A 14,669-nucleotide genomic window follows, 5' to 3' on the forward strand; every position below is an offset into this window, starting at 1 on the left:
CTGAAATAACTTATTTTTTAAGGAAGCAACATGACCTTTTCATATCCCAGTATATAAAATTAAAAGTGTCATTAATAACATGGCTCAGAAGCTGTACCTAATGATATTTGCGCCATGATGCCACAGCTTCTTATACAAATTTTGATTTAATAAAGGATTTTATTTTTAAAGGATATCACAAGTGAAAGCTGTCTTGAAGATTCAGCAGCTGATAGTTCTATAGTACCAGGTAAGGATCTTGATGACACACAAGGGATTATATAGGTGTGCACATGTACCTATATGTAGGGCATTTTACAAAATAGTATTGGTGACTATGCCTCCTTTCTTCTCTCCAGAGACGGTCCAGGTTGAAACCCAGTGGTTTGAGGAGGCAAAGCATCTGAGTGAGCGCCTGAGAAAAGCGTACACCAGGGCCAGTTTCTACCACACTTCTTTGCTTAATGGCTTTTCTTCTCTCTCCACTAATGAGTTGCTGGGTTGTGATCTGTCCCTTGCTTCAAGACACATCGCCAGTCCTGTGCAAGGACCTGTGGTGCTACCTGAGGTCTTTGCCAGCTTGAACACTGTCATGTGTGTGGAGGGTGAAGCAGGCAGTGGAAAGACGGTCCTTCTGAAGAAAATAGCTCTTCTATGGGCAACAGGATGCTGTCCCTTGTTAAATAGGTTCCAGCTGGTCTTCTATCTCTCCCTTAGCTCTACCAGACGGGAGCAGGGGCTGGCTGACATCATTTGTGACCAGCTCCTAGGGATGGATGGATCTGTTGCTGAAATATGCCTGAGGAACATAATTCAGCAGTTAAAGAATCAGGTGTTATTCCTTCTGGATGAGTACAAAGAAATGTGCTCAATCCCACAAGTCATAGAAAAACTGATTCAAAAAAACCACTTTTCAAAAACCTGCTTATTAATTGCCATCCATACAAACAGGGGAAGGGACATCTGCCGATACCTAGATACCATTCTAGAGATCAAAGTGTTTCCCTTTTATAATACAGTCTCTATATTACGGAAGCTCTTTCCTCATAATGTAACCCATCTGCGAAAGTTTATGATTCACTTTAGGATGAAAGTAAGTGTGATGGACTATTTCAGAACCCCACTCTTGGTGGCAGTACTCTGTACTGTGTTTGAGTATTCTTCTCACGAGACCTTTAATGAGCTGGTGTTCAAGTCCTACATGGAATGCCTTTCCTTCAAGCACAAAAGGACAATTGACTTCAAAGAAAACGTGTCCTCCTGTGGTGAGCTGGCCTTGAAAGGGTTTATGGCAGCTTGTTTTGCATTTAATGAGGATGACCTTAATGAAGCAGGAATTGATGAAGATCGAGCCATGTACCTGATGAGCAAATTCACAGCCCAAAGGCTGAGACCTGTCTATCAGTTTTTAAATCGTGCATTTCAAGAATTTCTTGCTGGAATGCGGCTGGTTGAACTCCTTGATTCTGATAGGCAAGAAGATCAAGATTTGGGACTTTATTATTTGAAACAAATCAACTCATCCATAATGATTAAAAGTTATGATAACAAATTTTTGGATTATGTCTCCTGCTTCTCTTCAACAAAGGCAGCACCAAAAATTGTATCTCATTTGCTTCTTATGTTGGATAATACAGAGTCATTGGAGAATATATCTGAAAATGATGAATACCTGAGGCAGCATCAGGAAATTTCAGACATGATGTCTGTTACTAGGCTATTGTTTCAATTATGCCCACAAAGTTACTTTTCACTTGCTTCAGAACATATACTGGCTGTTGCCATAAAAATTGCTTATCAAAGCAACACTGTTGCTGCATGTTCTCCATTTATTTTGCAATTCCTTCAAGGGAAAACCCTCACTTTGAATCAACTTAAGTTACAGTATTTTTATGACCACCCAGAAAGCCTATTATTGTTGAAGAGTATCAAGGTCTCCATAACAGGAAATAGAAGGGCATACATACCAGATCTTTCAATCCTGGAAACATGTATGGACAAATCACAGGCACCAACTACAGATGAAGACTATGCTTCTTCCTTTGAAGCTTTGAATAAATTGATGCAGAATATAGCTGAAGAGAAAGACATGGTTGAACTTCTGGATATGCATTGCAGTGCACCACTAGACATCTACAATGGCTATTGGAAACTTTCTCCAAAGCAGTACAAGATTCCCCTTCTAGAAGTTCATGTGACTGGCACTAATGCTGTGGACCAGGAGATGCTGGAGAGTTTAATGGAAGTTTTCTCAGCCTCACAGCACATTGAACTCTATTTAAAGGAAAGCAAGGGCATTATTGAAAGCATTCGCCCAGCTCTTGGACAGTTTAAGGACTCTTTCACCAAGTGCTCCTTATACAAATATGAGCTGAGTACAGTAGATCAGGAATTGCTTCTCACCCTGCATTCTCTGGAATCTCTGGAAATTTCAGAGACAACCCTGATACAAGGTATATCTGGATATATTTTAGAGGACTACTCTTGTATAATTTAATTTCCCCTGAGTTCTAGGTGGATGAAAACATCTTAAGAGATGAGATCATAAATGTTTGTTAGTAGACTAATATAATATAAAGTCATTTGTCAGTAGTATGAATTAGTGAAAGACCTCTAGGTGGTTTTCAGACACTGAGATAAAATTTTAACTGTAAACACTTTTAATAAAGACACAAATTACAGATTTAGTAAAAGGTGACACTTGAGCACCACTCTCACCCTACCTGCTTAATGGAAGAAATAGAACTGCCATTTATGTCTTCTTACACTTGTATAAGCAGTGCTTTTTCATTAGATTTATTCTTGGATGCTTAGTGTCTCTGGATACTTTCATAAATGATACATGGTTTTTCATTTATTGTTGTGTTTTTTTATTGAGGTGACTTGGTATGCTCCACTGTGTTTTAGGAGCATATAACACACCTTAGATATTTGACCACACAATACCCATCACAGTGCACCAATAATCCTTCTGCATCCAACATGGCTAATCCTTCACACAGTCCACTGGTGCTCCTTTCCCTCTGATAACCTCAGTTCTGCAGTCCAATTTCTAGCATTTATTTTGTCTGTTACTTAGCTTTGTTTTATTTTCTGTTTGTTGTTAATGTGATTTCCAGTAGTTTATTGTAAGTCTAGTTTTGCTTGTATGTGTCTTGCTTGAGGATCACTTAACATTTTTTTAATTTGTGGGTTGATGTTTATCAAATTTAGAGGAAATTAGCTCATTTTATCAAATGTTTTTATTATGGTAAAACATTCATACAACTTACCATTTTAACCATTTAAAGTGTATAATTCAGTGGCATTAAGTATATTCACAATATTGTACATCCATCACCATTCATTCATTCATTTACAGAATCTTTTCAGCATCCCCAACTCTGTTCCTGTTAGACAGTACTCCCCTCTCTAGCTGCTAACATTTGTTCTAATATCTGTTGCCATGAATTTACCTAGTTATCCAATATGTTAGTCATTTTGTGTCTGGCTTTCATTTCATTTGGCGTGTTTCATTAGGTTCATCTATATTGGAACATGTGTCAGGACTTCATGCCTTTTATAGCTGAATAATATTCCATTGTATGCATGTAGCATTTTATCCATTCACCTGCTGTTGGACACTTGCGTTGTTTCAGCCTTCTGGTCACTGTCAGGTTGCTATGAACATGCGGGCACAAACATCTCTTTGGGACCCTGTTTTCTTGTTGGGGGAAAGAATAAATAACCAAAAGTGGAATTGCAGGTTTGTATCAAGAGCAATCCAGTCTTTTTAAAAAGATTTATTTATATGTATTTATGCATATAAGAACTGAGGTGTAGGTCAGAGGTGGGGAGGGGGTGGCGAGAAGATTCACCAGAGAAAGAGTGGTGAGAAGAAGAGGCAGTCTACTGAGAAACACTAATGAGGGGAGCAGTGAGCCAGACAGGAGAGTTCTGCCTGTCTGACATGAGATCGAACTCATGTCACAGTGGCTGGTGATATCTTGATAGCACTGAGACTTTACCCCTTTTGCCACAGGGAGACCCACAATTCTAATTTTTGAGGAACCGCCAAACTGTTTCCACATTGTACCATTTTACATTCTTACCAGCAATACACAAGGACTCCAATTCCATATATCCTCATCAACAGTTGTTTTTTAATCATTTAATCCCATAGTCATCCTAGTAGTTTGAAGTCATTTTGATTTGCATTTCCCTGATGACTAATGATGTTGAGTATCTTTTTCATGTTTATTGGCTTTTGTCTTTTTGGAAACATGTCTATTAAGTCCTTTTTGCAATTTTTAATTGGTTTTTGTTGTTAAATAGCAAGTGCTAAAGCGTTCTTTGTATATTCTGGATACTAAATCCTTACTGGACACATGGTTTAAAAATATTTTCTTCTAGGGCCTCCCCGGTGGCGCAGCGGTTGAGCGCTGGGTTGCGAAGCTGCCCGCAGCCTCTGCAGCGCCAGTTCAATCCCCGGCTGCTCCCCGGCCACCAGAGGCGGGTCCCACATGGCGCGCAGACCTCTCCTGCCACCCGCTGCTCCCCTCAGCAGTGTGCTTCGGTCCTTCTGCCTGCTCTGCTCCCCACTCTGGCTCTGGTGAATTCTCTCACCCTTCCGCGCCTCTGACTGTACACAGTGCTTGTATAAATAAATAAATAAATCTTTAAAAAAATAATAATAAAAATAAAAATATTTTCTTCTATATCATAGATTGTCTTTTAATTTTCTGAATATACCCTTTAATGCACCTGAGTTTTATATTTTCACCTAAGTCTGATTTATCTGTATTTTTTCTTTTTTTGCAGTTGCATTGGTAGCATATCTAAGAATTCACTTTCAAATCCACTCATGAAGTTTTATCCCTATGTTTCTGTCAAGAGTTGTATGGTTTTTAGCTGTTATATTTAGGTTGTTGATTCATTTTTAGTTAGGGAAGTAGGGGGTCCACCTTTATTCTTTTGCATGTTGAAATCCAGTTGTCTCAGCACTACTCATCGAGGAGATATTTTTGTTAATCCAGAGAGTAACAAGAGGTCTTCCTGTATAGTAACCAGTTAATACGGCAAAAAGCAGTATCAGGTTTTTCATTTGGAACTCTTTAGTTTAATGGATACTGTGTATTGCTTTCTAGATCAACTCTTTTCTAATCTGGACAAGTTTCCGTGCCTGAAAGAATTGTTTGTGAACCTGGATAAAAAAGATAATGTTTTTAGAGCTATTCCTGAAGAACTGAATTTCCAACATATGAAGAAATTATTGATCCACAGTTCAGCTGAGTATGGGCTTTCCAAGCTAGGTAAGGATGACATTTTGACTTTGTATCATTTGGAAAAGCTTTGTGGATCTGAGTAAGGTGTAGCCTGCATCCATGGTAAACTGTGGGAATGGCACTCTTTCTCATTAAGCAAGAAAAAAAAAAAAAAATATATATATATATATAATTTTTTTTTTTTTTAAGATTTATTTATTGGGGCCTCCCTGATGGCGCAAGGGGTTAAATGTTAGCACTGTGAGGCAATTCGCAGCTACTGCAGCACAACTTCGATCCCTGGCCAGGGAGCAATCCACATGGCACAATAGACCTCTCCTGACTCGCCCGCTGCTCCCCTCAGCAGTATACTTTGGTCAGTCTGCCCGTTCTGCTCCCCACTCTGTCTCTGGTGAATCCTTTCACCCTCCCCACACACACACTTTTGGCCTGTACCCCAGCTCTTGTATGCATAAATAAATCTTTTAAAAAAAAAAAAGAGCTGGGGTATAGGCCAGAGGTGCGGGGAGTGAGAGGATTTACCAGAGACAGAATGGGGAGCAGAACAGCAGAAATACACTGCTGAGGGGAGCAATGGGTAAAACAAGAGAGGTCTGCTGCACTATGTGGGTTAGTTCCCTGTGGGGGATCGAACTCATGCTGCAGTGGCTCGCTATAGCTTGATAGTACTGACGTAACCCCTTGTGCTACCAGGGAGGCCCAAAGAATAATGTGTAATTTTTTGAGCCCATACTATATGCTTAGGAATTGTTCTAAGCATTTCTCATTTAACCTTCACACTATGAGGCAAGGTACTATTATTCTCCTTTTAGAGGGGAAAAATTGAGGATTATATAGAGAGGTAATAAATAATTTGCACATAGTTACCCAGCTAAGGAAGTGGTAGATCTGGAATTCAGAGAAGTAAGCTTTGAACCACAGGTATACTGCCTGTTCAAAATAGTTTGTAGAGGGCCTCCCCGGTGGCGCAGCGATTGAGTGCTGGGTTGCGAAGCTGTCCGCAGCCTCTGCAGCGCTGGTTCGGTCCCCAGCTGCTCCCCAGCCACTGGAGGAGGATCCCACATGGTGCGCCGCCTGCTGCTCCCCTCAACAGTGTACTTCAGTCCTTCTGCCTGCTGTGCTTCCCGCTCTGGCTCTGGTGAATTCTCTCACCCTCCTGCGCTTCTGACTGAACCCAGTGCTTGTATAAATATAAACAAATAGGGGCCTCCCCAGTGGCGCAGCGGTTGAGCGCTGGGTTGCGAAGCTGACTGCAGCCTCTGCAGCCGGTTCGATCCCCGGCTGCTCCCCGGCCACCGGAGGAGGGTCCCACATGGCGCGCAGACCTCTCCTGCCGCCCGCTGCTCCCCTCAGCAGTGTACTTCGGTCCTTCTGCCTGTTCTGCTCCCCGCTCTGGCTCTGGTGAATTCTCTCACCCTCCCATGCTTCTGACTGTACCCAGTGCATGTATAAACCAAACAAACAAACAAATAATAAATAAATAAATAAATAAGACATGCCTCTAGAAAATTAAATAAATAAATAAATAAATAAATAAATATAAACAAATAAATAAATAAATATTTTGTAGAGTTCTTTTATCTTGTATTTTTTTTAAACAGCATACATTGCAACTTAGAAATGTACCAGATCAGGGGAAAGAAATTTGTGGGTTGTTATCCATCAGAAGTATTTGTTGATTTCTCACTAACCTGCCCTCACGGTTGACAAGACAACTTGTAGCAACCATCTTTCTCAGTATATCATTTAAATGACTTAAGTGTCATCAGTCCCCTAGTTTAGTAGCTACTGAACACTGGAGGCCGAGGAAATGTAAATCTCTATGGATTTGATAAGGCAGAGTTCTGTGCAAAAAAATTTATTGAAGTTGGATATGATACCTTTTTTACATTTGTCTGCAATTTGGGCATCAATTTTAGTTTTTGCTTCGGAGTTGTTACTGACTTTACGTTTCTTTGTATAGTATTCATTCGTGTAAATGTCATGTGCAAACATAGGATGTTAAAGTTGAAGTGATCTACTACATCAATGCCCTTATTTTTATAGAAAACTGATCCCCAGGCAGGGTTCTGTTCATGTCCAAGTTCACAAGAGCTCACTAGTTAGTTGCAGAACCTGAACTGAAATCCTGATTCTTGGATCATTATTTTGGTGCTTTGTTTTAATACAGTATTGTTGAGGCAGAATGATAAATTATATGGCTAATTCTGATAGAAATTTAGTCTCAAATTTCTGACATATTTGGTATTTTACAGTCAAATTAATTCAGAATTCTCCAAATCTTCACGTGTTACACCTGCAATGTAAAATCTTTTCGGATTTTGAGTCTCTCATGACTGCACTTGCCTCCTGCAAGAAACTCCAAGAAATTAAGCTTTTTGGGCCATATTTTAAACCTGCTCCTTTTGGTAAGAGCCGTACTTGTAGTGTTTTGGTTTAATGTGTTTCTGTGGACATGCATTCATTTTAATCACTTTTAAAAAACAAATTTTTAAAATGCAATTGATGTTAAAGAACAAAACTGTGGTAATCAGTATCTGACCATAAAGGAGGTATATTTGTTTCCAAAATTAAAATTTCATAGTCAGATTTCCTGAAAAAAAGTTTATTTATGGGCCTCCCTGGTGGTGCAAGGGGTTAAGCACCGTACTAGGAAGCAATTCACAGCCTCTGCAGCACGAGTTCGATCCCCGGCTGGCCAGGGAGAAACCCACATGGTGAGGCAGACCTCTCCTGTCTCACCCACTGCTCCCCTCAGCATTGTATTTCGGTCAGTCTGCCTGGTCTGTTCCCCACTCTGTCTCTGGTGGATCTTCTCACCCCCTGCATCTCTGGCCTGTACCCCAGCTCTTGTATGCATAAATAAATCTTTTAAAAAAAGTTTATTTAGTCGGGGCCTCCCTGGTGGTGCAAGGGGTTAAGTCACAGTACTCTGAAGCTTTCCACAGCCACTGCAGCACGAGTTCAATCCCTGGCCAGGGAGCTAACCCACATGGCAGAGCAGACCTCTCCTGTCTTGCCTGCTGCTCCCCTCAGCAGTGTATTTCAGTCAGTCTGCCTGATCTGTTTCCCACTCTGTCTCTGGTGAATCTTCTCATCCCCCCACACTCACACCTCTGGCCTGTACCCCAGTTCTTGTATGCATAAATAAACAAATCTTTTAAAAATGTTTATTTAGTCAAACTAGTTACTTCAATCTGAGTTATTAATTTCTATTACTTTAGAAATAAATACTCTTTGAACACATTACTTTTTGGTATCAGATGTGGCTGACAAATTAAAACAAATTTTAATTTTTTTCTTTTATAGTCATTTCTTTGCCAAATTTCACTTCTCTGAAGATACTAAACCTTGGAAGCCAAATAATAACTGATAAGGAAGCATCAGAAAAATTTGGTATGTTTACAAAATAGTGCCTTTTACTTACTCTCTATTCTTTCCCCTTAATCCTCCAATCCTTATCTTGTATTAGCGTGTGTGTGTGTGTGTGTGTGTGTGTGTGTGTGTGTCACAAAAGAAATCATTCTATAACCCGCACTCCAAGTTCTTCTGACTGGAGAGGTAATTGAAACAGCATCACATGGGTTAGCGAGAAAAACAATCAACTTAATATGTTCAGAGTGAATTTAAATGGTTGTAAACTCTACAGAATCGAGCAGACCAGCAATATTTATCATGCATTTTGTGATCTAGAGCATAAAGGACACAGTAGAGAAAGATTCACATGACAGAAAAGAAGGGAGTGAACTCATCCTTACTCTGAGAATAAAGATGAATTCTTAGATTGAGAAAACATCTGCTAGGTAAACCTACAACTGGATGAGAGTGCAACTTCTAAGTCATAGAAGGGAGATTGGTGATTGCTTTTTTGATTAGGAAAAGGGTAGAAGTTCAGAGCATACCGATTTCTTCTTAAGGTAAAGGACTTGGAAAAGAACAGACACTTCTCTTTGTCTGGAGGCCCTCACACGAAAGGCTTTGGTGGGCCTTGATTGACCTCTAGTTCCCATGCCAAGGTGACAAGAGTCCTACTCTAATCCTATTGAGAAAAATACTACCTCATCCTTTTGAGGTGATTATCTCACACTACAACAAATCACATGTTTTAGCAGCCCTTTTTAATTAGGAGGAAGATCAAATGACTTGGTCTTACTTGATTTCATTCAAAGCAGTGTTCTCAGTGTGACTGACTTATTAGAATATATATTTTATCAGTATAGCACTACGTAATTCCATTGTCAGGTAACTATTCCAAACATGTTATATAACTGTTGTTTGAAAGGTTTATGGAACATAGATAAACCTATCTTTTAAGATTAAGAAAACTCAGTACATGAAAACCCAGATTTAACAAAATGAGAACTATAGAAAGAGCTTAAGTACATTTTCAGTTTTTTTTTTTTTTTTTTTAAGATTTATTTATACAAGCACTGGGTATAGTCAGAAGCGCGGGAGGGTGAGAGAATTCACCAGAGCCAGAGGGGAGAGCAGAGCAGGCAGACTGACGTAGTACACTGCTGAGGGGAGCAGCGGGTGGCAGGAGAGGTCTGCGTGCCATGTGGGACCCTCGCCTGGCGGCAGGGGATGGAACTGGCGCTGCAGAGGCTGCGGGCAGCTTCGTAATCCAGCGCTCAACTGCTGCGCCACCAGGTGAGGCCCTCATTTTCAGGTTTTTAAAATGATCACAAAGGTAATCTTTGCTCATGGAAGAAATCCTAAAAGGTTTAAAAAAAACTAAGGCATACTAAAGTTTTTGAGTTTTAGGCACGACTGGATTCAAATTGTGCAACTTCAATCTAGCAAACAGAAAGAAGCCTTGAGGAGCTGTAAAAAATTAAAGGCTTACAGGCAGAGGGAACAGGAACAAGGAACTTTAGACAAAAAGCAGTTTGGTTATATTAAGATTACTTTCCTTTATGCAATGTTGGGGGTCTGTCAGGCAGATTACCTAACTACTGGTCAGGTGATTCCTGATTGACTAGTTAAGTACCAATTCTGGGAGAACTGAAACTCTAATGTTTCAGTTTGGTGACATGGAGTTTAGCATAAAAGATTCCATCTTGGGCATGTTGTCTTGTCTTTAGCACAGGGGAGGATAAAGAGAGTTGGATGAGTAATGAAGTTTCTCCATTTTAGCATGCTTAAGTCACTTGGGTTTTGTCTTCCTGTCTCTTTTCTCTGAAGGTTAACCATGTGAGTGGGGCAAAGCAAGAAGGTTGAAGTGGTTGGTATATGCACCCAGGTTTATTAAAACAAATTGGCAGGTATTAGGTATAGTTTCCTCATTGTTGGAGAGGAATTTATATTGAATGGGGAAGCCAGAAAGATCTTTGAAGTGTTAAATTGGAATTGGAAATATTGATGTGGAACCATGGCTTTTAACTTGTATAATTAAATCTACATACATATGTGGATATGCATGTTCCAATATGTTTCTATGTACCCACACATATACATAGTTCTCAACTCAGTCAAGCAAGAGACTACAAAGCACCCTAGTACTAACGGGCACACTGGCTGCCCAGAGCTTCTAAATACATGCCTCCCTGAAAGGAACCCAATTCCATGGAGAAATGACTGATAGAAGAACTGGGTTGGGGTGGGGGGCCTCCCCGGTGGTGCAGCTGGTTGAGCGCAGTGCTGTGAAGCTGTCCGCAGCCTCTGCAGTATGGGTTCAATTCTGGCCAGCGGGGGGGAGAATCCCACCTGGCGTGGCAGACCTCTCCTATCACGTGTGCTGTTCCCCTCAGCAGTGTTTTGGTCAGCTGCCTGTTCTGCTCCCTGCTTTGTCTCTGGTGAATCCTCTCACCCTCCTGCGCCTCTGGCCTTACCCCAGCTCTTGTATAAAAATAAATAAATCTTTAAAAAAAAAAACAAAAAACCTGGGATGGGGAAAACAAAAGATAAGCCCGGGTCATTGTTTTATCCCAGAGAGTATTCTGAACATTTTCAGGTTTGAGGCCTCAGAAGTAGAGAACTTTCTGGGGATCTAAAGATTGATCCATAATGTACCATCCTAAGAAGGGATCAAAGTGTGAAGAAAGCTAGGAGAGCGGTGATTGTGAGGATTTAGTACTGGAGGCGGGGGTAGATCACTGAAGAGAGGCAGGAGGTTTGATGACAAGCAACAAGGGTGAAGGCACTGAAGACCAAGTTTGTATCCTTGAAGTCAGTAGACATTTCATTTTAAAAAAGGAAATGGATGGGCCTCGCTGGTGGCGCAGCGGTTGAGCGCTGGGTTGCGTAGCTGCCCGCGGCCTCTGCGGCGCTGGTTCAATCCCTGGCTGCTCCCCGGCCACCAGAGGAGGGTCCCACATGGCGCGCAGACCTCTCCTGCCGCCCGCTGCTCCCCTCAGCAGTGTACTTCGGTCCTTCTGCCTGCTCTGCTCCCCGCTCTGGCTCTGGTGAATTCTCTCACCCTCCCGCGCTTCTGACTGTACCCAGTGCATGTATAAACAAAAAACAAACAAACAAACAAACAAACAAATAAATAAAACATGCCTCTATAAAAAAAAAAATAAAAAAGGAAATGGAGATATAACATACATTCTGGGCTTCAGCACAGGAGAGATTGTTGGGGAATAGTGTCTAAAAGTAGCAATCGAGGTGTAGACTGAGCCTTCTCTTGCTGTTGAGGAGGAACAGCCTCTATGCTACATAGGGTCTCCTGGACTGTACATGACTTTGAGGCAAGATTACATTGTTGTTTCTTCTGATAGCCTATGCTTTAGGCTCTCTTAGTAACCTGGAAGAACTGATCCTTCCTGGGGGAGATGGGATTCATCACGTTGGCAAGTTGATTATCCAGCAGTGCCAGCATCTTCAGTGTCTCCGGGTTCTCTCATGTTGCCAGAATTTGGACGATGACAGTGTGTTGGAAATTGGTAAGCTACCCTCAGATAAATGGTTTCAGTGGTATTAGTCAAGCTCTTCACAGCATAATGTCAAGAAAAACATTCGCCCCTCTAAAAATAATTAGTGTTTGGTTATGGCTGGCTGCTCTAGGTGTAGGTACTATAGGCAAACAGGGGATGGTGGGTGAGCTGCTGCAATCCATGGGGGGGAGAAGGGGACAGCTGCACAGATCCTAAAAAGTAGGGCAGGGGGTGCTGTTGTCTAGTGTCCCTTCTCTGTCGCCCTCAGGCTGTGGTCCCAGTCCACATGCACCACAGGTCCTCCACTCCACACTGTCTCTACTATCCCCCTTGCTCCCCACACCCCATGCATCAGTTGTTCTGGCAGACTTACCCCAGACTGCCACCTCTGTGTGTCTCCCTCTTCACCTGCCTGCTATCACGCAGATGTGTGGCTCTCTCCAGTATCCTTCTAACATAGTCTGTCTTTGTTGCATTCGTGCAGATTGCTTCCAGGTCGCCCCAGTGTTGTAGGGTTTGGACAGTGGTGTCTTGTTCTGCATTCTTTACGGATCTGAATATTTTATTTTTGTGAGGGACAGTTAAGTAGGAATGACTTATTTGTCATCTTGGTGATGTCACTCTGGAAATCCGGGAGGTATTTAGAAAATACTGGAGCAATTTCTATTTTTGGTGATTGCAGGGAAGGAGATTGGTTCAGAGAACCTAGTCTGCCATTACTGAGATAGTCCTTATGATTTTGTTTCCATAAATCTTTTGTTTTTATAGCCAAGGTAGCAATCATTGGAGGTTTCCAGAACCTTGAGATCTTAAATCTTTCAGTAAATCACAAAATCACAGAAGAAGGATATAAAAATTTCTTTCAAACACTGGACAACCTGCCAAAATTGCAGCAGCTGTGTATAACCAGGCATTTCACAAATTGTATCAAAACTCAAGCCACAACGCTCAAGTTTTTGAGTCAATGTGTATCACGACTGCCAAGCCTCACCCATCTTCATATGGAAGGTTGGCTCCTGGATGCAGAAGACATTGCACTGCTTAATGCCATGAAAAACAAACATCCTCAATCTAAACGCTTAAATATACACTATAAATTGCTAATGCCATTCAATCCAATCATTCAGAAGTAGAAGATTTAAGTAGCAAAAAACTGCTGATTCAAGAAAATTTTTGTCAACAATTCTGAAAACCCAATTATTCAACACAGTATTAATACTGCATATAAAAGAGCTTTTTTAAAATGTGTAGTAAAATAAATTTCCCAACACCCTGGTTATCAAGTGATGAGGTTTAAGAAACAGATTATTACAGCACGTCCGAAATCTCTGAATGTTCTTCCCCATCTAAAGTTAAGCCCCTAAATCAGTTTTATACAAATAAATGTCTATTTCTAGAGTAAGGCATCAGGTTGAGGTTAACTATGGTGACATAAAATAGAAGTGCCAAAGGGAGGAATTAGGAAGAGGTGCACTGACCAATGTTAAAATCAACATATGGAAAAAAAATATTCAAGTTATATATGAAATGGTTAATTTAAGGATTGCATCTGTCTCACATACAGGTCACATGACTTTATAGGAACAGAGTTCCAATGGATCTGTTGTAGGCCAAGAAATAGTTCTTAATTCTTGTAGCACATATGTATTATTTATTTAATATCTACTGCCAATGTTTAGAAATTAAAGGAAAATGCTGTTATTTCAGAGGCTTTGTTTCAATGCATTACATAAGCAAAACTTGAAGAACAGAATTTAGCTAAATTTTTATTCTCTCGAATACTGGGAATTTTAGATAACCACGTCTGAGAGTTCATCATATGCACTTAATGGCATTAGAATTTTCTTATGAATATACTCTGCTCAGGGAAAAAGATTTGTCTTCAGTGATTTCATATTGCTCAAAGTATCACTTCTGATATCAAAGTCTACATTTACATCTGCGTCCATTTCTGTCATTTAAGAGTAGATTTTTTTCAAAGGCTGGAAGGCCATTTCCAATTCACAATGTTAGTATAAATTAGAAAACATTCTCTTACCCTAACTTTTATTCTTACTAAGGTCAAAATTAGTCCTCCAACTTTCCTTAAGTCTAAGTCATCGGGACATTATGTATAGTATTATCCCATTTGTTTAAAATATATACTCTGTGTGAAAATGTTTACTTGCACTTAGATACATACGTACGAATGAATCAAACTTCACAAAATAACTTTATAAAACAAAGCTGTAATGGATTATGACTTTACTAAGATCCAAATATGTGTAATAAAAACTTAGAAATACAAGATTCCTTACAGATTTATTTAATCTGCTATCTTTACATGTTCTCTTTGATGCTCTCCCACCAGGTTTTTTTATTCTTTCATTCCACCAAAACAGGTCTTTTAAGGGTGACCCACAATCTTCACATTGCTAAACTCACTAATACTTCCCAATGTCATCCTGCCTGACTTGTTAGCAGCAATTTGACCTAAGTGTAGCTTTGATATGGTCTATCATTCCTCAAAATATTCTTATTTTGGCTTCCATAGTATCCCTCCCAGGTTTCC

General features: G+C 40.4%; 1 protein-coding gene across 2 annotated transcripts in view; it reads left to right on the forward strand.

The window, feature by feature from the left end:
• Positions 1-14,398, forward strand: part of NAIP (NLR family apoptosis inhibitory protein) — a 40,615-nt gene extending 26,217 nt beyond the window's left edge. For both annotated transcript variants that reach the window (XM_037530759.2, XM_037530760.2), the window contains exons 9-15: positions 172-229; positions 339-2,432; positions 5,106-5,270; positions 7,499-7,651; positions 8,553-8,639; positions 11,963-12,127; positions 12,887-14,398. In XM_037530759.2, the coding sequence (XP_037386656.1) occupies positions 172-229; positions 339-2,432; positions 5,106-5,270; positions 7,499-7,651; positions 8,553-8,639; positions 11,963-12,127; positions 12,887-13,251 (3,087 nt within the window). In that variant the 3' untranslated portion in view covers positions 13,252-14,398. The remainder of the gene's footprint in view (positions 1-171; positions 230-338; positions 2,433-5,105; positions 5,271-7,498; positions 7,652-8,552; positions 8,640-11,962; positions 12,128-12,886) is intronic.
• The last annotated feature ends 271 nt before the right edge of the window (positions 14,399-14,669 follow it).

Source organism: Talpa occidentalis, unplaced genomic scaffold (genome assembly GCF_014898055.3).
Source record: "Talpa occidentalis isolate TD23 unplaced genomic scaffold, MPIMG_talOcc4v2.1 talOcc4.6, whole genome shotgun sequence".
Taxonomy (NCBI): Eukaryota; Metazoa; Chordata; class Mammalia; order Eulipotyphla; family Talpidae; genus Talpa; species Talpa occidentalis.